The sequence below is a fragment of the Hypomesus nipponensis genome, chromosome 11 (assembly GCF_054491055.1).
Source record: "Hypomesus nipponensis isolate SF chromosome 11, ASM5449105v1, whole genome shotgun sequence".
NCBI lineage: Eukaryota > Metazoa > Chordata > Actinopteri > Osmeriformes > Osmeridae > Hypomesus > Hypomesus nipponensis.
The window spans coordinates 11,815,181-11,838,952 of record NC_140371.1 but is presented as its reverse complement, the minus strand read 5'-3'; the positions used below and the strand labels follow the sequence as shown (position 1 = coordinate 11,838,952).

The 23,772-nt window shown below is 47.8% G+C and overlaps 1 protein-coding gene across 5 annotated transcripts in view; it reads right to left on the bottom strand.

Moving 5' to 3' along the window:
* Positions 1 to 23,772, bottom strand: part of ltbp1 (latent transforming growth factor beta binding protein 1) — an 81,412-nt gene that overhangs the window by 2,586 nt on the left and 55,054 nt on the right. For 2 of the 5 annotated variants that reach the window (XM_084709632.1, XM_084709634.1), the window contains 19 exons: positions 21,394 to 21,519; positions 21,097 to 21,222; positions 20,069 to 20,194; positions 19,803 to 19,922; positions 18,386 to 18,508; positions 17,226 to 17,348; positions 16,563 to 16,682; positions 15,853 to 15,978; positions 14,067 to 14,189; positions 13,623 to 13,754; positions 12,583 to 12,711; positions 8,011 to 8,151; positions 6,449 to 6,610; positions 6,107 to 6,196; positions 5,103 to 5,231; positions 3,460 to 3,600; positions 3,072 to 3,242; positions 1,235 to 1,387; positions 669 to 821 (listed from right to left, as the gene is read on the bottom strand). In XM_084709632.1, coding sequence (XP_084565758.1) covers positions 669 to 821; positions 1,235 to 1,387; positions 3,072 to 3,242; positions 3,460 to 3,600; positions 5,103 to 5,231; positions 6,107 to 6,196; positions 6,449 to 6,610; positions 8,011 to 8,151; positions 12,583 to 12,711; positions 13,623 to 13,754; positions 14,067 to 14,189; positions 15,853 to 15,978; positions 16,563 to 16,682; positions 17,226 to 17,348; positions 18,386 to 18,508; positions 19,803 to 19,922; positions 20,069 to 20,194; positions 21,097 to 21,222; positions 21,394 to 21,519 — 2,514 coding nt within the window. The remainder of the gene's footprint in view (positions 1 to 668; positions 822 to 1,234; positions 1,388 to 3,071; positions 3,243 to 3,459; positions 3,601 to 5,102; positions 5,232 to 6,106; positions 6,197 to 6,448; positions 6,611 to 8,010; positions 8,152 to 12,582; positions 12,712 to 13,622; positions 13,755 to 14,066; positions 14,190 to 15,852; positions 15,979 to 16,562; positions 16,683 to 17,225; positions 17,349 to 18,385; positions 18,509 to 19,802; positions 19,923 to 20,068; positions 20,195 to 21,096; positions 21,223 to 21,393; positions 21,520 to 23,772) is intronic. The other 3 variants (XM_084709633.1, XM_084709635.1, XM_084709636.1) reach the window with 3 other exon arrangements.

Sequence of the window (23,772 nt, the reverse complement as noted above, 5' to 3'; positions counted from 1 at the left end):
TTATATTCAAACCAAAGCTTGGGCTTTGCTAATGTAGTTTTTTATGAAATATGATTCATTAACAGAGCCCTAGAAATCATAAAAGGATGTAAAATTCGTAGGAATTTCACGAGACCCAGTGGGGTTTGCTTGATCTCCGCGGGCAACCAACCGCAGCGAGCGGGGGTGACTAAGGTTCAGTCTAATGTATTGTCTCTGGAGAGCTCTTCTGCCTGGGAGACTGAGTGGCTGGGCCCAGCTTGGAGCAGAGCTCTGCACTCAGGGCTTAAAGTACAGAGTGGGCGTGCAGCCTGAAGTAGCTCCAGAAAGAGTAAAAAAGAGAGTGGGGGAGAGAGAGACAGACAGAGAGACAGAGAGAGAGAGAGAGAGAGAGAGGAAGAGGGAGAGAGAGAGACAGACAGAGAGAGGGCCTGTGTCACTGTTTATAATGGTGCGTGCATTGGATTTATAAGTGGGTCTATGGAGTGTGTGTGAGTGGGGATGGCCGTTGATGGCGTGTTTGAATGCGTTTGTGTACTCGGCAAGTGTGTGTCTGCGTTTGTCGTTTCGTGTGCAGCACGTGTGATGCAGACCGCTCACTCGACAACCTCGACTCAAAGCGAAACACAACAATCGGGAGGGCGAGTGTGTGTGATCTCATGACGAAACCCAAAGCGGGCGGTTCTTACCTACGCAGGCCATGCGTGTCATATCCAGGGTGTAGCCGTCGAAGCAGTCACAGGTGTAGCCCTCCTGGACCCTCACGCAGCGCCCGTTCTCACAGCCGTTCAGGATGCCGCACTCCTCCGCTCTCAAGCCCTCGAAAGAAGCATAAGGGTCTGCTGGAGGGGGGGCAAAGGGGGGAGGGAGGGGGGTTGTGTGAATGTTTTTTTTTTTTTTTCTATTTTCCCAATTAGAAGTTCTTAACGAAACGTTGCTTGCACATTGTTGCTATCCCAAAGATAACCAATGAGCTTTGTTTCAACAGAGTACACTGAATTGAATTTGGTTTTTTTCTTTACCCGTTTAAACTGTGGACCTCCATGGCCGTAACACAAAGTTTTCCTGCCACCAAAAGATGGCAGCAAAGTACTCTGACAGACAGCAGAAACAACATCCATTCTCTTACATCCTGCTCCCAGTCTGCCTTGTCTTAGAGTTTCATCAGTGCAAAAGACGCACACTCTTATATACTACAGTTCATACTCTTCCAACACTGCAGTGTGTGTAATTGTATGAATATTCGCATACTCACTCTCCTCCTCTTCAAATATAGGTTCGCTGTCGTCGGTCAGGCCGTAGTTCTGGCCTTCCCCGTATTCGTAGGCAGGTACGGCCACAAGGGCGTCGCGACCATACGGCCTTTGCCCGCCCCTCACTGGCACGTTGCACATGGAGGCATAGTCCTCTGAGATTTGGAGAGAGAGAGAGTGAGAAGGATATGGTGAGAGACAGGGAGAGAGAGAAAGAGAGGAGAGTAATTGAGAGAGAGGAAAGAGAAGTATGTTTTTGAGACAGGGGGAAAGGCACAATAAACAGGTAACAAAGAAATCCTTGGGAATAGACAAAGGAAGAGAAATATGAAGATCATTTGAGAGCTAGATAGATGTACAAAGAAAGAAATAGACTTGCATTGGCATCACAGCCTTAAAGACCACAAATGCCACCGAAAGCTTAACGAGTCTAACTAATTCAGTCCTTGTCTGCGATTCTGAGCTTCTATGCAGCATAATATTCAACGCTATTCCAAATGTCAATAGTTTCAGAGGGGATCTGAGGTAATTACATTGCCATCATCACTCAGCTGAGCAAACAGGGGATTTGTCTGAATGAAACACTCAGGTTGTGCCCAGCGACCCACTTCCCTTGTAAATGAGGACATCGATATGCTCCCCCCTCCTTCCCTTCTCCAGCCTCCTAACTGCTTTAATACAGAGACACACATCTTGGCACCTGTTCTGTCTGTTCTCCTCATTGGTTACTGTGCTGTGGGAAAGCTAAACACACAGACACACAGACACACACACACAGATACACACCCCACCATCACACACACACTACTCTTTCATCGTCACAGAACGGCAAACCATCCCTACAGCCCCACACTAATCCCACACACCTGCAAACCAACCCCAGACGACTGTCTGCAAAAGAAACGCACACGCATGTGTGTGTGTGTGTTGAATACATGGCGTGATCCGGACACACTCTGATGAGAACAAACGAGAGTGTGTTCTGCTCTCGGCACAGAGCACTGCTGACCTCACACACCTGTGTTTGCACAGCATTGTAGAGCCGGGGGGAGAGACCATGTTAGCTGATGTAGGACCAGTGTTCAAGCGTGGAACATGAAAGAATGTTCTCAAGACCTCCGGGAACCCAATGAGCTGTTCTCCCCTCAGAGAGACCAGGACACGCACACAGGGAACCGGTACTCTGGACAACATCTCATTTCCATACAAGGAAACAGTTTAGAAGACGATCAAGACTCCTAGCCAAAGTCTACGGCTCTGTTCCTCACTACCAGACAAGAAAATTGTTTCTGAGAGCACTTACTGTACTAGCAAACTGACAGTCCACCATCATTCTTAGCCGAAAGAACGGACTCATTGCTCCCTACGTTCACTCCTGTGGAACCAATCAAAGTTTGGCGCTCTCCAAAGCCATCTTTCAAAGGCAGACTGAAACATCCGTCTGATCTCGCATGAGGACAGCGGGCCACTGGAGAGCAGTGGAGGTGAGGGGTGGGAGGAGCTGTGCTGCCTCCAAGAACACACCTATCTGTCTCGACTGGGTAGAGGTGTGAGAAAGGGGTGAGAAGGTGTGGGGGGGGGGAGAAACTGCAGGTGCGTGGAGGGGGGGTGGGGAAGTCGGAGGTGAGAAGAAGGAAGATGGAAAGAGAGGAGAGAGAACACGTAGGAGGAAAGAAGACTGGGGATGGAGGGAGTGGGGGGGGGGGGGGAGAAATCCTGGGTGTGGCCCTGTCTCAGGCTACAGTGGGCGGGGGTTGGACATAGCAACGCAGGACAACACATGGCTGAGCCACACGCTTGCATAGTCAACTCCAGAGTACATGAGGCGCTGTACTGTACCGGTGTTTTTCGGGGGGCAGAGGGCACAGTCCGCGCCCCAGGCCTCCCCATGCAGGCAGCAGCACTCAGTGTAGGTCGTCTTTTTGTCGGCCAAGGGCTCGGTGCAGGTCATGGTGTCTGTCAGCAAAGTCTGCCAACAAATGCCCTGGTAGTCAGTGTGCCCGTGGTGTTCTGCAAAGGGGGTGACACGCAAGCACGCACACACACACAATGCACACACACACACACACACACACAGCATAAGAGACATGAGGTGATGGACATGACCAGAAAGAGAACAAACTCTCTCCCTTTGTAGCCGTCCCTCTCCCTCCATCCCTCTATTTAGTTCGCCCTCTCTATTTCTCTCTTTCCCTGTCAGATTGTCTCTGTCAACAAAGCGTCTTACCTGCCACATCGGGGGGAAAGACGCAGTGCTTGTTTTCGGGGTCCAGCACCATGGGGTGTGTACAGAAACACGTGTAGGAGCCCTCAGAGTTCATACACACCCCCCCGACACAGATGAACTCATCCAGGCACTCATTAATATCTGTAGTAGGAAGGATGAATCCACAGAGACGGGGGGTGGGAGGAAGAAAACAATGGAGGAGAAGATGAGCGGGTTTGAGAGAAGCGGGGGTGTGAAGGTGAGGGTCTATTTCAAAGACGCTCCGGTAAAGTAATGGTTCGAAGCCAAGAGATCACATCGTCGAATCAGATGTTCTCTCCTCCACACCGTCTGTTTACAAGAGCTGAATCGGCTCTCTTACAGACACCTGGGCCTTCTGCGGACCACATGCAAATGTATATCCATAACAAACAATACAAACATACTTGCCCACAAGCACACACACACACACACACAATCCCACAGCCACAAACAATCACTTACACACAATCACACAAACGCTGCCACGCATTTGAGCACACACAAACACACACAGTCATTTACTCTCATTAACCTACCTAATTAGGCATTCAGTGACTTTAAAAAGACAGCAATGCTTGCACACACAAAAACAATCCATTACTGCTGACGAATACACTTCAAACATCCACTAATGAGCAATACTCCCTCTCGTTTGGACAGGATATAAATTGTCTTCTAGATGTTAATGGGAGTGACGCAAGGACATAAAGTTAGGCGCAAAAATGTGTGGACAAGAATTTACAAGACAAATATAAGGTGAGAATAAAGTGTAATGTTTTTGCATTAAACTGACATGCCAGCAATGGATATTTTTGTTCTCATAATGATATGACTGCTGAACACATCCACTTCTGTTTTTGCCCATCAAAACGCCCAACTGGAATACACATTTCCTTGTGATACTCTTGGTATATTGTGTATAAATACATCTATAAACAAATAAATATATAAATAACTACATAATCGAGCATGGCTGCACTTGGTGGTTTCCTAAACTGTATTATGACTCTTGTATCCACGTGCAATGCGGTAAAACCAAGACTTGCGGTGAAGGCCAAACCTCGCCTAGTCCTGTCCAGTATCGGCCTAAATGCAAATGCAGCATGTCTTATGAAGGCTTGACCATGGACCCACCCTTAGGAGCAACTCCAGGATCCACAGAACCTCCTCTAATGCAAGCCCGGGTCCCTCTGACCTCAGATCAGGTTATAGTAGCAGCATGATCCTATCCTGTGGTGGCGCAGAGAGATATCCCACAGTGCCGTGCTGTGGCCAGTGTGCGCTGTTGGCCCCTGGCTGGTCCCTGGCCTGTGGTTGGGGACGTGCTGCCTGGGCCCTGGCTCACCCACAGTCTGGCCCCAGCTCACCTCAGAATGTCCCCAGCCTGCCACCCGCCCTGTCCTCCGCCCAGCCCTCACCATGCCCTCCACCCTGCCCTCACCCCACCCCAGGAGGGTTGAGACACTCCCAACAACTAACACACACACACACATAAATGCACAGTCGTTCCCCCTCAGCGTATGTTTGCACGAGTGACCTCACTTCCTGAACACAAGCCCGTCCTATTGGCTGAGGAGGCCGACAGGACCAGGTGTCAATTAGGTGCGTGTGAGCCCACTGACCTCTGCACTGCAGCTTGGCCTCGTCATAATACAGGCCCGTCTTGCAGTAACACTCGTAGCTCCCCGGGGAGTTGAGACAGAAGCCGTCCTTACAGATCTCCTCGCCGAACAACACACACTCATCTGCGTCTGGAGAGAGACGGGGAGAGGGCAGAGTGATTCCCCGGGACAGAGAACCTTTGGACACGCGCACGTGCGGCACTTCTACATTGGGTGTAGGCACGCATGCAAACTCATTCTCGCATTTCTTGCTCCCTTTATCTTGCGTCTTTCTCTGTCTCTCTTTCTCTCTCCCACACACACACACATTACTTACAAGGATTATTGCTTGACAAACTCAAATTATACAGTGGCTTTGCGAACAAATATTACATTTAAAAGTAAATTACTTACAGTGCGTTTGTGTGTGTGTGTATGTGTGTACATGCTTTTGTGTGTGTGTATTGGTGTTTCTGAGAATGAATTACAAGTTCATCAGAAAATGTTGTTGGCTCTCCTTTCATCTTCTTCTGTCCCTCTCCACTTTTTTAGGGGGGGGGGGGATACCACCACATCCACATGCTATCAACTACATATCCAACACAGTCCACCAGTCTTCTAATGCCGAGGGGTGAACTGAATTGAGTTGGTTAATGGAGTCAGTGGTTCTCAACCCTGGTCCTCGGGACCCCCTGCCCGGCATGTTTTAGTCCCTGCTCCAACACACCTGATTCAAATAAATGGGCCTTCCTCTGAATCAGGTGTGTTGGAGCAGTCTAAAACATGTTGGGCAGGGGGTCCCAAGGACCAGGATTGAGAACCAGTGAATGAAGTCACTGACTCTTGGAATGGAGAGAGGAGGGGCTAGGAGAGGACACAGGTGTGGAGATCATACTGTATGTCTGCAGGTGTCAGAGGTCACACACAGTAAGGCACGAACGAGGAAAGCAACAACCATGTCATCCTCGTCCGACCATCGCTCGAGTCAGTAGGCAGATCTGGGTTGGACCAGGGAGGTCACCTACCTTTGTGGCTGCTGGCAGAATCCACCCCGTACACAGAGTCACCTGAGGGGACACTGCCTCGACCAGCTGGACACATCTGGTTAAACTGATCTGGTGACGAAGGTCACATGTTTTAAGGATCCGAAAAATGCTATAGGGTACGATGTGCAGAAAGTGTCTGTTTCATAGTAAGTGGGCACAGTAGGGGTATACAGTAAATAATAAAGTACACATGCCGGTGTATTGCGTGTGTCTTCAGGTGTGTGTCTGTGTGTGTATTTTCTTGCATTTGGTTCCAGGTGTGTGTGTATTTGCTTGTGTGTGTTTCCAGGTGTGTGTGTGTGTGTGCGTGCGGATCCTCACCTGTGCCCTGGACAGGGCAGGGGTGCACCTCACAGTTGTCCCCCCAGCCGGCCCCCAGCGTGCAGCAACACTCCTCCATGGTCACGTGACTGGTGAGGACGTTCTCACACAGGTTCTCGTCGTTCAGGTTGTAGTAACACTCTTTCCTCTCCACGGACGAGGCTGGGGGAGAGGTGGGGAGAGACGGGGGAGGAGTTCAGCTTTGAGGGGAGAAGTGTTGCCGGGGAGTGACTTATAATCCTTTTTTCTTGAAAAACGGAAAACCTGAAATGTGTATGTCGTACATCAAGTGTTCAATGGGATCAATGTTGAAAGTATTGGTAGCCGAGCACCATGCTTTCAGCGAGAACAAAATGGTTAATCTTTCTTATCCCTTTCCTTTTTTTACCAACCCTTCTCTCCCTTCCCCTCCTCATCTCTCTCCCTCTCTCTCTGCCCTTTCTATGTGTTGACATTTCCCATGCAGGCATGTAAAGTGAGACCAGCCAGGGACAGCAGGACCGATAGCCTGCCTTGAGCTCGTGATGAATGGAAAGAGCCTGGAGTCACAAAGCACAGTGCTGCTTCTCACACACACCCCTGATGACACACCTGGAGAGAGGGGCACTACCCTCACACACACACACGCACGCGCACACACACACACACACACACACGCACACGCACGCACACACGCAAAAGCACAGACACTTTCTCCAGCTTGGAGCTTTGTGCTGGATCCAGTCCCAGACTTCACCGTGGGTTGAATAACTCCGATAATAAGACATTAGCAGCCATTTGTTTCTAATTGTCTGTTCCTAGACAAAACACTGCTTTTTTACTGCTAAAACATGACCCGTCTACACCGCCCCCTTACGTAACGTCTGTTACTGATCCAATTGTGTAATCACATAGTCACCATCTTGAAAAAAGCTGGGCCTGTTCTGGAAGGTAAGAGGAGACAGCCCCGAGTGTAGCAGTCAGCTCTGAACACTTTGGGTTGATGTACAGCAGGGTCTTTGAGGCCTTCCTAAAACCCTCTGGTACATACTACCCTTCCCAAGGGAAACGGTCTGTTTCTCATTAGTGTTTTACATTCAGGCGAAAGACAGGGCAGTCCCCTGACGCGGGTCCTTCAGGCCGGAAGGTGGGGGGGGGGGGGGGGGGGGGAGGCCCCTAACCCTGGCCCCTGGTGTTAACCACAACCCCAAGGCCCCACAATCTCATCATCACCTCACAGCAAGTACCTCATTCATCAGAGCGATGCTCCGCTCCAGAAACATCCCATGGTGCAACAGCTAATACTCCCCCAAAGCAACCAGAACCTCCGTTGGGATACTTTGTGAGCCTCAGCTGCCCGTGGGCCTTGTAGGGTTATGTACCAAAAGCATTCACTTAACAAATGCATTTCGGTGCACTTCTAACGTGGCAAAAGTCCGTTTCCTTGTTTTCCTCCCAAGTCAGAGCACTGGTGTTGCGTCTATATCGCTGCTGCTTGGTGTCCAAGCGGGGTTTCTCTCTGCAGAACATCGGCAATCATGCCCGGAGAGGTTTGTGCTGAGGCGGCGCGTGGGTCACCTCACCTGTCGGGGCGGGGCTGCACTTGGCCGTCATCTGGTTGTACTCCTGGCCCTCCTCGGGGCATGTGCACAGGAAGGCGCCCTCCACGTTCTCACACTGCGCCTCCCCGCACACACCGCTCAGCAGCTCGCACTCGTTCACATCTGCGGAGAGAGAGAGAGGCGCGCGCACGCCCGCAGAGCGCCTCGGTTAGCACTTCTGCCCTGATGAGCGTAATGACTTAGTTTGCAGGAAACACTGTCTTCATCCCATTTCCCACTTACGTGAAGCATGCAGTTTAATTGGCTACGTGTCTGATAGAGGCGTGTTGGTGGGTGCTACCGCTAAACCTACGCTGCCCGACTGGAGTTTGCTGAGCGACATGTTATCGTGTCTCGGTGTCGACTATGGTGATGTTTGTCCCTCTGATTGACGAAAAGACAAAAAACAAGCAATTTGAAGGGACATTTTCGTCCTGCCCCAGTATAAAGTATTCGCCAACACTGACGAGCGTCACGTTGAGCTCCAAAGCCAAACGGCTCCGACTCTGTGTGCGGGCCCCGGCGTCCTCTGAACCACTTCACATTCTCCACACACGCCATCCAGGTTCCTCTGGATGGGTGCGGGCCAGCTTGTCAATGAGCTAAAAAGTGTTAAGGAGCGTGCAGGGAGGAGGAGAGTGGGTGCGCTGCGTTCGGAGAGCACTAAAAAGGGAGAGAGGGGGAGCGGGCCGGTCCAGGATCACGATGGAAAAGACAGACCCGAGCCGAGGGAAAAAAGGGGTTATTAAGAGGTATTTCAGGGTATTTCGTCTTAAGCAGAGCCGGACCACTGAGTTGTGCAGTTGAAGGACGTTCGGTTTGGGGTCTGTGGATTCGATTCTCGCGCTGGGGTTTGGCTCTGCCTGTGGCTCAATCAATAAAAACCCTTTGTGTGTATTGAACAAGTCAAATGTTGAGTTACCGTACAGCACACACACACACACACACAAAGGTGTTTGGAGAATGATTTGACCTGAATGACCTGTGTGGCCGTACTCTCTCACACGCGTTACAGTACACACACACACACACACACACACAAGCCCACGCACACACCCTCTTTCTCTCTCGTCCTCTATCTACAGACACACATTGTTTCCTGAGCCATTCACTTTATTGTTGTTAATTTGGTCCAGTATGTGACTGGGTAGAAATAAGCCCCAGCCGGAGCCAGGGAGACTGCATCATTGTGTGATCCAGAGCACAGATGGTTTGGCATTCTCTTCATAATGACTGCCTTCGTCCAGCCACATGCATCTCTGCCTGACCTGGTATGGATCAGGAATCTCGTAAACAGATCCAGGTATACACACACGCATATATAACCCCCTGACCTTCTGCAACGCCCCACTACCGATGCCATTATTTCAGTCTCCCTCCAGACTTACTTTGTTTCCTCGTATCAGATACTTATATTCTGATCTGTGAACGATAAAAACTGAGATAGATAGAGAGAGAGAGAGAGAGAGAGAGAGATAGAGAGAGAGACAGAGAGAGAGAGACAGAGAGACAGAGAGAGAGAGAGAAACAGAGAGAGAGAGAGAGAGAGAGAGAGAGAGAGAGAGAGAGAGAGAGAGAGAGAGAGAGAGAGAGAGAGAGAGAGAGAGAGAGAAACCGTTTTGCTTTCGGAGTTCACTCAGGATCTCTGTTCCAGTCTTCAGAGGAGGAAGAGATAAAGGCACCGAGACAAGACACAGCAACTCCAGAGCGGCACTTTATCGGGAAAGAAAGAAATAAACTTGCTAACAAGCAGTGAGGTGCTCAGGGGTGCGTCTGTGGAGGAGGGGGAGAGGGGGAGATTGTTTGCGGTGAAATACTTCCGGGGAGGTTTTTTTGGGGGGTGGACCATCTGTGCTAGCCACAGTAGAGTGATGGGCTGGCAGGGGATGGGAGGCAGCTGGCTGTACAAGCCTGGGCGGGACCCAGCAGCACTGGCCAAGGTACAGTACAGATGGGAAAAGCGTGTAAGTGTTGAAGAAAGAGACGGCAAGCGAGGGAGAGAGAGAGAGACACTGTCCGTGAGTCTGTTAGCATTTGTACACTGTGTGTGTGTGTGTGTGTGTGTGTACAGGTCAGGGGGAACGTCTGGCTCAAGGAAGTGTTCTATCAGCTTCAGTAGGGAGTGTCTCTCAGCTCTGACAAGCCTTCCTGCAGGAGGAAATAGGAAGAGATGGGAGTTGCACGGCCCAGTTCGAAGGACAAGACAAACCAGCTACCATACTCAGACAGGCTCTCTTTCTCTCTCTCTGATTAGGGCCTCCTAAACAAACAAACAAACAAACACACACATACACTATTCACCACCAAACACAACAAGCAGCAACTGGAACCCAAGTTGAATTGCTGGAAGCAACACTTCATTTCTCTGAGTGGGTCTGTTGGCTTGGCTGAGGAAGATATCAGTCCATTGTTTCAGAGTGGTCTGGGCTGACATGTTAGGGAGGTGCACTTTCTGACAGAAATCTCTGTCTGTTGCTTCCTGGCGGGGAAATGAGAGCTAACAGACAGACAACGTCGATATCTGACCCCCCATAATAGAAACATCTTTCATTTCATGAAAGGGCTTTGTCTGAGCATCGGCTCTTGAAACCGACATGATTAATATGCTCCCTACAACCACTCCCCATCAAAATGGACCAAGTGACAAGAACCACTCATATCATAGATGTATAGATTCAAACCTGTAGCTCCGTTACTCTAATCTCAGTGGTGTGGTGTGTGTGTGTGTGTCTAGGCTCCACTGCTTTTTCCAATCCCAGGGTCTGAGGAGCACTGCTGACACGGTGGGGATATGTTTAAAACATCACAGAGCGCGCTGTGCACCTTAAAATGGAATGAAAATAAATGGTCACATCAATCAAAATTCCAGTGACGCCATTGCTGTCTTTTTTGCAGAGGGATAAACTACCGTCCAGGAAGGATGGCTAGGGCGGGGTGTTTTAAGTGTGGCAGAGGAGTCCTGTCAGCACACTTCAATGTAACTCACGTCACGTCACAACACATGCACGTTTACCAATGTCCTTTTCGTGAACTGAGAATAAATATCTAGATGGTCAGTTTAGATTGGGAGTCAGGTGGCTGAGCGGTGAGGGAATCAGGCTAGTAATCAAAAAGTTGCCAGTTCGATTCCCGGCTGTGCAAAATGACGTGTCCTTCACTGTAGTCCCGTGACTTACTGTAAGTCGCTCTGGATAAGAGCGTCAGCTTAATGTAAATGTAGATTGGGCTGTTCCTGAGCCAAGACTTCGAAATATATTTAATAGTGCTGTCAGTTTAACGCGTTATTAACGGCGTTAACGCAAACCCAAATTAACGGCGTCAATTATTTTATCGCGCGATTAACGCTCTTTTTGGCCTAGCAAACTTTGTAGTTTTTTTCACATGCTGTTGCAACAACTACCGACCTTAGAAAAACTACAACACCACACCGGATCTAGCTAGACCGGAAACAAAACAACAGGCACGCCAAACACTCGTTTGGCTTGCGAGCTGGCTAAAGAGTAGTAGCAGAGCCCGTTTACGGATATTAGACATTCTCTGGTAGTAGGCTAACGTTACGTTTTGAGTGGATGACGAGCGCGAGATGCCGAAATGGATGCCAATAAGATTCTGAATGGAAAGTTTGCTTTTAAAAAGTTGCCAAATGGTTCTATTGACAAGACCAGTGATGTTTGTGTGTTTTGTCGTTGTAAACTGAGCTATCATCGCAGCACGTCCAGTCTGAAATACCACTTGATGGCCAAGCACACAGCTGATGCGAATTCTCTGCCCCCTCGTCAAAGCCAGGCGATTGCAATGTTGTTTTCAATAAAAAAAATATTTGCACAAAGCAATCCGAACCACTTTTCTATGTTGATAAGAGCATTAAAATTTGAAAAAAGATTGGGACAAAAAGAAATCAGGGACATTTAGAATAGATAAAAATGTGCGATTAATTGTGATTAATCGCGAGTTAACTGACATTAATGCGATTAATCGCAATTAAATATTTTAATCGTTTGACAGCACTAATATTTAATGAAAACTTATATGATGATACTCCTACTGCTTTACTGGAACCTTAATGGATAAATGCAAAACATTTAGAAATGGAATGTATGTTCTGGATTTAAAGGCTAATGCTTGTATTTTAGGCAGGCAGAACTGACATCCCTGGCAGACTGGCTAGCCAATCCACAATGTGGGTGATCTGTCATTTAGTCAGAGCAACTCTTTTCGAGGGGTGTCAAGATGGCAAGCAGATGTTTTATCCAACAACAAGGAGTACTTTGTCCCATTGCTCTCAACAGCTTGCCAAAAAGCATCTCTCACAACTTCCTTCTAAGAAACAACGACCTGGGATCATTAACATGAAAAATGACCTGGACGTTAAAAACACAACCCTAAATCTTGAGAAAAAAAACAAGATCATAACTCATCGCAATCTTACCCCCACCCGAGACTCTATACCCCATACCCCCACCCGATACTCTATACCCCATACCCCCACCCAATACTCCATTCCCCCATCCTACCCCAACCCTCCAGTGTACCCATGCCCCACCCGAGACTCACCCACACAGCCGTGTCCCTCCTGGGCCTCTTGGAAGCCCCGGTCACACAGGCAGTGAAAGGAGCCCGCCGTGTTCTCACAGAAGCCGTTGCTGCCGCACACCGTCTCGTTGTCCGAGCACTCGTCGATATCTACGGATCAAGTTGGACAACGTTCAGTGGAGGTGCGTGTTTTCGGGCCTTGACAGTGGTAGATGAACCAGGCAGGATACTGTAGATAATAGACATCAAGGTAGAAAGCAGCCCCCCCCCCCCCATCAACTGAGCTTCAAGGAAACTGGGAGGTAGGTTAGAAGGCACGGTTGTAGCTCCCATCTGTGCAAACACTTTTATTAACTTTGTTCTCCCAGGAGTTTTCTGGAGGCAAAGGTATGCCAGAACAGAGAAGCACATCAGAGACCACAGGGCAGCCTAGTGAGCCAAGGGCAGCGATAGACAGGACTGCCAGACACACAAAGAGAAGTGGCGGAATCAAGGCTCGTCAAGGCTGGAAGCTCAAACGCTCACACAAAAGGAGGAACGCTGCAGACCAAACAAGTCAGGCGCAAACTAAACAAATCACTCCGTGTTGTAAACGGAACACTTAATGGCCTCAACAAACCTTTGGAACTCGACCGAGCAGACACAGCAGATGCGACGCTGCCACGCAGCAGATGTAAGTTAGCGGGCGCTAAAATGAGACATCCAGTAGCTCGTACTGTAGCGGGAGCAGGTTAGTACTGGTGAAGCGTATTGCAGGTTTGAAAGAGCTTCCTGAACAGCAGAGACAACGTGACGGCAGAGCATGTCTCCCTGTTACCACACCTGGTGGGGAAGCCAAGCCACTGAAGAGAATGAAATGGCTGGACTTGGGTGGATATAGAAGAAAAACTGGTATTTTTGGATGTGAAGGGATCTGAAGCATGAACGGAACCCTTAAGCACAGTGGTGGAAAAAAAGCAAACAACAGCGCAGGGCAGTTGAGCTTTTGGGAGCCGTTCGGAAAAAGCAGAAAGGGACCTGAGGCAGAAAGGTGAGTGCGACTGGCTGCCCCCGTGACTCACCCACACAGATGCCCTCAGTGGTGCGGCTGTGGCCGGGCGGGCAGTCCACCACGCACCGATAAGAGCCCGCCGTGTTCTCACAGAGCCAGGCCCCGCAGATGCTCGGACCCAGCTCCAAACACTCGTCAACATCTGGGGGGGGGGGGGGGTCACATGATCACAGTGGCTCGTGGACTGCACGTCGGGTTTCCCGGGCAGTGAAAATACGCATTCCGGCATGAAACTATCATGTGATGGAATCTATCAACTTAAATCAGGACAGTCACGTTCTCTTTGAATAGCCTCGTGGTGTTTTCTTTTTTTCTTCTTCTTTTATTACGGCATAATGAAATGGTGATCAATCATTTTAATGATCCTACCCTCTACTTCTCATCTGCTGCACGGACATATGGACTGACTGCACGTTTTTCGTTTGCGGGACAGATATGACAAATTGTTGGTTACCCTGGCATGCGGGAGTGTGGGGCTGCAGGCGGTAGCCTCTGTCACACTGGCACGTGTAGGAGCCCTGGACGTTCTCACAGGAGCCGCCCACACACCTGGTGCCCTCCAGGCACTCATCCACGTCTTGTGAAGGGAAACACGCGCACACATAAAAGCACACACACACACACATCAGATTTAAGTGGTATTTCACAAAAAGGAAACAAAAAACGTGGGGCCCTATAAGGGGCCTTGGCTCTCCATTGACTGTGACAGGCTGTCACTGCCAGGAGCACCCTGGGGGCCGGACAGCACTCGAGCCCCAGCCACAGTCTTGCTGGGAACAAGGGCTTAGACCTCTGGGCTTTGATGGAAGTCCAAGACTCAGTCGCTGTCTGGTCCTCAAATGTGGTCCGGGTGGTCCAAGAAAAACAAGGGGGAGTCCATGTCTTCCTCTCTCTCTCCCTCTCTCTCTCCCTTCCTCTCCCTCCCTCCTGCTCCCTCCCTCCCTCCCTCCCTCCCTCTCCCTCTCTCTCCCTCTCTCTCCCTCTCTGTGAACATCATATGTACGGGTGTGCGTGGCTGCGTTTGTGTACGTGTGACAGATGGAGAAACACATGGGTGTTTTAAAAGGTCTCCTGTTCTACAACTGGTTCACCAGGCGTCACTTCTCAGGATCAAAGGGGAGTCCAGACAACCAGTAAGTACTCAGAGGGCAAACCATGCTGAGGCCCAAAACATGTTGATACCGGCAGGAGGGAGACAAAAAGGACTCCCACCAAGTGTACAGTACAGACTGTTCCTCTACCTGCCAACTCTCTCCAAGGGAGGACAGTGTTTGCAGGGTTTATCTAATTGGAATTGTGATGTTCCTCTCAGAGAGATGAGCCACCTGTGAAAGCCATCTGGACTCCTAACCTGAAGGATTTCAGGGTCTTCTTTATAGGCTTGTACAATGAGACGTCTGCATACTGTAATAAGGGCGTCCTGCTCACCTCCTCCCCTCATTTCCCTTCAAAGGGATTAGGGAAATCACATCTACGGTGAAAATTGGACGTGGCAGATTAAGGACGGGGTAAAAAGAAACAAGAGGTAAAATCCTGCAGATGTCGGTGCGGAACACAACCGAGAGACGGGACTTCACATGGGGCTTTGCACACATAGAAAGAGCAAAACAAGACACACACCTGCACACACACTCGGGGCCTCGCTGAGCTCCTGCATGAATCAAGAGGAAGAAAGTGCGGCGGGCAAATATCCCTCCTTGTCTAGACAGCTATCTCAAAGGCTTCCTTCTCTCTTTCTTTTACTTCTTTTCTTCTTTTTTTTTTTTTTTTTACATCAGGAAAGGGCATTTAAAACAACTCTGGCACCAGGGTAAGACTCCAGGCATGAGGGCCCACGGTGGAAAAACAGCAACAGCATATGTGAAAGAAATGAAAGCCAGTCCCTTGAAGGAGGAAGGAGGGAGGGAGGGAGAGCTGAGACCCAAACACGGGTCCACGGTCGAGCCAAACGAGCTGCAGGAGTCAGAGGTCTTACATCCGAGCAGCCTGCTCCAAATGTCAGATAAACATCAGCCCAACTGGAGACAACCAGGCAGACAACGTGTGACCGCTATCAATCCACACTCCCCTGTGGGGAGGCTGGTTCTAGTTATGCGGTGCGAGCACATGTGTGTGAGTGAGTCAGGTCGAGAGCATGTGCGGGGAGGGGGGGGTGGGGGCATGAGAATACACTGAGAACGAGCTCCTTTAAATACGGGACTCCGACCCTGTCCTTCCGGTACAGGGTCACATGACCGTACCTTCGCAGGTGTGTTGGTCGGTGGCGGCGAAGCCGCTCTGGCAGACGCAGAGGAAGGAGCCGTCGGTGTTGAGGCATTCGCCGTAGGGGAGACACAGGTCTGGGTCGTCCAGACACTCGTCAATGTCTGTGGGGGGACAACCAGTGCACAAGCTCATTCACCCTATTAACGTTCTTTTTGGCTAAGCAAATGTTGTCGTTTTTTCACATGCTGTTGCAACAACTACTGACGTTAGAAAAACTACAACACCACACCGGATCTAGCTAGACCAACAAGAGGAGGGGAAAGGAAGAGAGGCAGAGAGAGAGACAGAGAGAGAGACAGAGACAGAGAGAGAGACACACAAGCATTAAAACAGATACATGCACATAAACAGATGGAATCCTCTCAGCTTCCTTTACATGTTATATTTACATGTTGATGTATATGCATGTGTAAGTTAGTGCATTATAATATCATATGAACACATACTGTTTATAAACAGCAAATACATGTTTATATTGGTATGTATTGGTTTTATCTATGGTTTAGGTATGTCTTCTGACCCTCTGTGCTACACCTGGTTACAATTAACAAAATAAATTCAGAATTCAAAAGCGTGGTTTTAGTTTGTCAAAAAAAAGGTGTTCCCAAATGTTCTGGAGCCTTTCCCTAAGGCCTGTGTATCTTTGAGTGTGTGGTTTGGGCACGAGAAAGACTGAGGTCCATACCTTGGCATATGGTGCCATTGACCTGATGGAAACCCTGAGGGCAGCTGCACTGGTAGGAACCCAGGGTGTTGACACACTGGCCCACACTCTCACAGGGACCATCGAGACACTCATCCACATCTGCAACCACAATGACATCTGTCAAGCCAAGGAAATACTCGCATGCAGTCCACTCACTCACACAGACATGCCGCGTACACACACACGCATGCACGTATAGACCACGAGAGCACACACCCCGTGACCAAAGACTTTATGGGTCGATAGAGGATATGAGCATAGCTGCTGTTAAAACCTCGAGTCTAATTCAAGATTTTAATTAAGGCAGATATCTTCCATGGGGTTTTGTGGGAGTCATAAAACAGAGATACATTGCATGCATATTTTTAGGATGTGTATCAATAACAAACCGTAACATCTGATAGCAATAAAAATTCCAATGGAAAGAGAAAGTAATGAATTAATTGAAATCTCCAGGGGAAATGTAAAACACAGTAGTATTATTCATTATTTAACTTGAGGCTGAAAATAAATTCAATAGGGTTAAATGGCACTTTTGCCATCATTGCAGCAGTACCATACCACCCTCATCCTAGCGTCCTCAAAGACACCAGTTTAATTAAGACTGTGTTATCTATAGGTCCGGGTTCCTTCATTTCATACCAACACACTGGTCCCCAGCCGGAGAGACCACAAATCCAGGCTCACAGCTGCAGAGGAAGGAGCCTTCGGTGTTCTGGCAGTGCCCCCTGGTACACAATAGCACATCCTGGCACTCATCCACATCTGGAACAAAACAACAGATAACACCGTCGTCACGGAGAACAGACTGTCAAAATGGCTGCTCGGAGCTTTCAGCCCACATGATATCAAGTAAAGGGGCCGATGCTGCTAAACTGAGGCAGGAGAGTATTTATAATGGACTTAAATAGACCGAGACTAGAGGAAAACAAGGTTAACATGCCCAATCCTGGAAACGTTTAACTTGTGATACATGTACTGAACACGATGTACAGAACATTGCGTCAGTATTTCACAGTATCTGTAGCCTGGTCTACTATACCTCCAAACCATACCATCATATAACTGGCACGATTCAGGGGCGAGATCTGAATGATTTGAGAGAGAATTCCTCTGGCTTCAGTAACACCAGAAGGGAAGAAAGAGCAGGTAAACAAAGGTTGATGTAGCCTACCGGGATACCCTGACGAAATATTGATACACCAGAGCAACATGAGTGGCAGGCCCCAAATGTCTCATATTTTCTAACATGTGCAGCCTTGAGGTAAATATTGAGATTCCATCATTTATTCATGGCAATAGCTTTTCCGTGGGCGCTGTAGTCCTGAAAGCCCCACCCCTGTTGGGTGATCTCTGAATGATTTATATATGTGCACTAAGGAGTCCATCTGAATGTAGACGCCTCTTGTGGCTGGCATAAAATACAACATTTGGCCCAAAAATTGCCTCACTATGGTACAGAAAAGTACTCGGGAAAAGAGAGTCATTAATTATGTCACATATGCAAACAGTGCCCAAACAAATGAGTGATTATGAGGTAGCCATTTAATTTTTACTGCACTAGCTATTTGCAGCTATTAGGGTTTTTTTTTATTTTTTTTATTTCAGAGTTATTTAGCAGCCCGTCATCTGGACTAAAAAAAGAGTGATTTAAAAGATGGAAAAGCCTCAGAAGCGATGACATCATCCGTAGTGTCCAAAGTGTCCCGGACATTTCAATCTGCACTCTCCAGAGCTTTTGCTCAACAAAGAAAAAGACCCAGCTGCTGCACCACGCGAGCGTCAACAGAACGCTCCTGTACCTTCACACGACTGGCCGTCTGCGCTGGGCGTGAATCCGGCGTCACACGAGCAGACAAAGTAACCCTTCAAATTGGAGCACATCCCGTTGGCACACGCGGATGGATCCAGACACTCGTCTATATCTGCGGAGAAGCAGAGGATTGGAAGAGAATGAGGGGGGAATTGGGGTCTTGAGGCCAAGCCCACTGTACGGTTCCCGTTTTTCTCAGGATTGTTCCGAGACAACGATGAAAACATACTTACAGCAGCAGCCCATTCAAGTAGTGTACAATGTATGCCAGTTACATTTTAGACAGGATATACTGTAGGCTACAGACAACCACATGGCATATCGAAAACCTGTTACAGAAACAAACCAGCAAGCAGCCACATCATAAATAGACACAGAGGTTTTTTATTTGAAACCTTCCATGTCTCAGTGAGTTAGGCTGTCGGTTTCAGACATCCCCAGTCCTGGATAAAGCATGTATTAATGCTTATGGCTTAATTATTTCCTATAGCTACCGCTGTGCATACCCACACCACTGTGGCTTGGCTCGGTTAGTGTGTGTGTGTGTGTGTGTGTGTGTGTAATTTACTGTGGCCCACATGTCAGATTGAGCTAGCTACACATTCTGTCAGGGGTGTGTGACCCAACTATGGTTTGAGCAGAAACACCCTACCCCCAGAAAAAATTGTGGTGCATATGGTGGCATACGGAAAAATGTAATGGCTACATTTTATATACAGCATCTGTTTCCTGGAGTGCTGTGTGCATGCTGATGGTTGATGTTAAACAGAGGAGTAAGGAATACAAATTCAGTTGGGATTTAATTATGAATATGATCTTTTCTGTGCATTTTGCTGGAATAAAACCTGCCCACATTACTCTAGGTGGCTATAACAATATTGATGGCATACTGTATTTTACAGCTCTTACAGAGGGAGAATTTAAAACATTGCTTCTTTATGCATTCTTAGGATAATCCAATTGTGTATGGCAAGATAATGCAGTACTGACCGCATTTGAGAGTCTATCATCTCCGTTGTATCCATTTCCCTCTCCTTTCTCAATCTTCTTTATCTAACAAATGGTGCCTTCTGGCAGCAGTGTTGCAGCGTTTCAGTCATGTTGTAGGCTATAAAACCATATGACTCCAAGTACTGCGTAGAGTCATCTTGCTCAGAAATGCTCATTTGATCATTTCATCACAGTAAATACGCTTAACAAAGAGAAGGCCTCCTATTTGCCCGGCCTCCAGTGTCTACGTGGACTGTAAGATATAGACACACGGGACCTATACTGCTGCTCTGAGCTTCGGAGAAAACTGTGTAACACAGGCCAACAATATGCAGATCAGTTTAAAGTCAACCCTAACAGAGGAACGCATACAGGCAGGTCTACTGCACATCCAGAATCTACAGAACCGTACATACCGACACACTGGCCTCCCTGGCCCTGGAAGCCAGGTGGACAGTCCTGGCACTCATACGAGCCGTCGAGGTTGATACAAATTCCGGACGGACACGAATCGCTGTCGGCACACTCGTCTATGTCTACAGGTATAGAGAGAGAGGGAGAAAGAACAACCAGACGGAGAAAGAAACAGAGAACATCATTGGACAGTCAACATGAGACACAGATCACGCTCATTAGCCAACTCCATTTGATTGTCATGCCATAGGGCCACAGTCCACTGTACCTTCACACTGTCCTGCAGAGTTCATCCTGTAGCCCCGGTCACACAGTTGGCAGATGTGGTAGCCCAACTTGTTGATGCAGAGGCTGTCGTCAGGACAAATATTAGTGTCCACACACTCGTCCACATCTGTGAGAAGGGGCGACAGAGGGGGATGGGGAGGGAGGAGATGGAACAGAGGGTGAAACGGAACAAGAACAAGTGAACAAGGGAGTTAATTGCAGAATGTGGCAACAGCATATAGTCACGTTTTTGGTCAACTGAACTCCCAAAAAGTGAAACAAAGTCCACTCAGGTTTTGAAGCTTACTGTTAAGGGTGGGAATTCCTGTGGGACACTCTCAAAAGGGTAAGGCAACCAGGATGGAAATATGGAGTCTAATCGGTCTGTTGAATAGTGGGATACACATATAACCTAAAGTACCAAGACTGGTAGCCAGGAAATCACAACAGACCAGAGCTTTACTTAGGAGTTTATGGTGGCTGATAGCGGTCTACAGCATATTTGTCCAAATGCTTTCCACAAGAGGAGCCGGATGGGAAGAGTTTATAACTGTCCGTTCTGACAGTATTTTCTTGACAAAGACACTCCCTGGATATCCTGTGTACTTAAAAGAAGCAGTCTGTTTCTTTGCTAATCTTATTAATAGATATTACTCATATTCATATATGAATCCCTCATGAACAGTCATGAAATATGATCTTCCCTATTTCATTTCAAAGTGATTTTCATTGCAGGTCCAATGATCCACCAGGCCCTTGGTACCCACAAACCTAATTTAGTGTCATTGAGAGAAGGAGAAACACCAGAAACCACCTAATAACAGAGTGGCCGGTATATATACACACACACACACATCCTAGTGTGGGGAGGGGAGGGGGAAAGAAGTGGTGAGATGGGGGGAGAGAGGTAGGATGGAGAAGGAGAGAGGGAGAGGAAGGAGCAAAATATGTGTGTCTGAATGTGGACAAACCGCGTGTGTTTACGTGTATGTGTGTGTGTGTGTGTGTGTGTGTTTGTAATGCGTTTACCAACACAGCTGGTTTCCTCCTCGTCAAGCATGAAGCCACTTTGACAAACACACAGGAAGTGGCCCGGGGTGTTCTCACAGTGGCCATTGGAGCACAGCAGTGGGCTTTCCTCACACTCATCAACGTCTGGAACATAGGTCAGACAGCTCAAGTAACACACAGCATAGTAACACAAAGTTGCAAACACAACATTTACAAGAGAACAGGTGAGATTTCAAACGGTAAAAAAAAATAAAAACGGTTTTTGGACCAGGCTAAGTTGTATTGTATCCCATTTTTGACCTTTGACCTCCTCACCTACACAGGTGGTCTGAGTGTCATCCAGATGGTAGCCATGGTTACAGATGCAGGTGTAGCCTTCTGCTGTATTGTAGCAGAGGCCCTGGCCACAGATGTGAGGGTTCACCTGGCACTCGTTCACCTCTGAAAGAAAGGGAAGGAACAGAATATCGAGGGAAGAAAGGGTGAGGGACGATGGAGAGAGAGAGAGAGGTGGCGAGAGATGATAATAGCACAGCAATCACTCGAATCCACAAGACAGTAGCATCTTTCACTTTCAACATAATCACCCTATTTTGGGGGGCGTTTCCAAACCTGGCAGGTTTTCTGGCAGGAAATGAAAAACAAAGGTGTTCCTCAGTCAAATTGAATGACAGACCCTAACTAACTAGGCTGTCTCCGTAAGCATCAACTACAGTATCAGAGGTCACTGAAATGATGAAAGGTGAATGAATGCAGTTTCAACATCAATGGAAGAATGTCTTTCAGCCACTCCCTTGCCTGCCATTGATGATAACACTTTTAAATGGACGTCAACAACACCATTTGTTATAATAGAGGTCAGCTACTGAAATCTCTTTAGACATCCAAACATTAACGTTTTTCCGAAAGGTGGCAACCTTTTCGGAGAATGCCAGACTATTCCGAACGGGATCGAGTAAAGTCAAAGGGACCACTATGAAAGATTCCCAACTGTAAAATATCTAGCTATAATATTTGGGTCATTTTATAACTCTAGTGGAAGTAAAAAGAAAGTTGAGACGGTATTGAAGGACCTGTGAAAGATTAGCTAGCAAAGTCAGAGCACATGGCATTATATCAAAAGACATCATGAATATATTACTGACGAATTACAGTCACTGCGAGAATGGTAGTCAAAATGTCAGCAAGCTCAAGAGAACATTAACTATACATTATGTCTCCCTGAAGTATGGCGCTGTGAATGATCAGGCTTCTACAATGCAGCGCATGCCAGTGTGGTGGACTGAAACAAGATAAAGTATCATGTCTTAAATAGTATGAGATATTTTAACTTCTCAAACTGTCTCACTAGCATCTGAGTAAAAACAAAAACAAAATGATTGTTCCCATCCTGTCAGTCAAACCAATCAACCCTCTTAAAAGAAACCCTATCAAACAAAACAAATGTGACGCTGTAATGTATACAACATTTTTTTTAAAGAAATGTTGGCCCTGGCAGTGACTCGTAAGCACCGAAACATGTGGGGCTTCCAATCACGTTGAGGGCGACGGACGGTAAAAAAGAGTGAGGCAATTATGCAGCCTTGTGTACAGAGTGTCTGTCATCAGCTGGCCTCATAACATTTCTGTGGCCTCTTAATATGGTGTCACCTTACAGGGACACCAGGACGTTTAAAAAAACACCACGTGCAAGAGAGAGAGAGAGAGAGAGAGAGAGGTCTAGGGGTTTGGATATCCGCCTACTCACACCAAAATATCCTTGCGGTTCTCTGATTGGACCAAGTCAAGTTTTTGTGGGGCTTGGCATCCCGCTCGCTCCTTTCAGCCCTACTCTGCGTACTGGCTCGGAATCTCTGAGTTTCATTCACTCCTTCTCTCTGCATCGTTGGACAGGACTCTGTGTCTTCCCATCTGGTTCTCTCGACCCCTCTCTCTCACTTTCCTCTTTCCCTCTCTCTCACTCACTCTCTCCATCCATCTCACTTTCTCTCTCTCAACCAAAAGTCCCCTTGCTTCATCACCCAGGATCTGAAAATAAAAAAAAACTAAACAGGTGGGTGTCAAAGAAACGGTTGCCTAGAGACAGTCCCAATCAGTGGGCCCTACCCCGTCCAGTACCCTACTTTAAGAACCATGGCAACAACTTCTAAAACTGGCGTCTCCATCAAAACAAAACGATTCCAAATCTGCAATGCAGAGATGGTCGACGAGGAGAAAAAAAAGTCTCCAGATTTTATTGGAGTGATTTGAATCCATAATGATGTTGTTGTTGGTCTATTTACATCAAGACTGTCCTCTGTCCATAAACCAGTAGATGTTGCTACTGTATAGTCTCCAAAAGGCACTACTATACAATGTAGGAACCCTATAAAGGGGAGACTAAAATAACTCCAAGAGAAAACTACCCCAGAAACAAAGACAGGAAGTCAGGAGACAGAAAGAGCCATGTTCCTAGTCTATGTCAAATATCTCTTTTGACCTTCCAAGAATTCAAAAGAAGGGTTTAACTTCAAAGATAAGTGTGTGTGTGTTCATTTATAAATCATCTGTCCCTACCTACGTGACACTGGTCATTCATGCTTTTTACATAATCAGGAAGGACATTGTGTGTGTGTGTGTGTGTGTGTGTGTGTGTGTGTGTGTGTGTGTAGGAGTGTAGGGGCTGTTGGGTCAAGAATTCACCAAGGACAATTC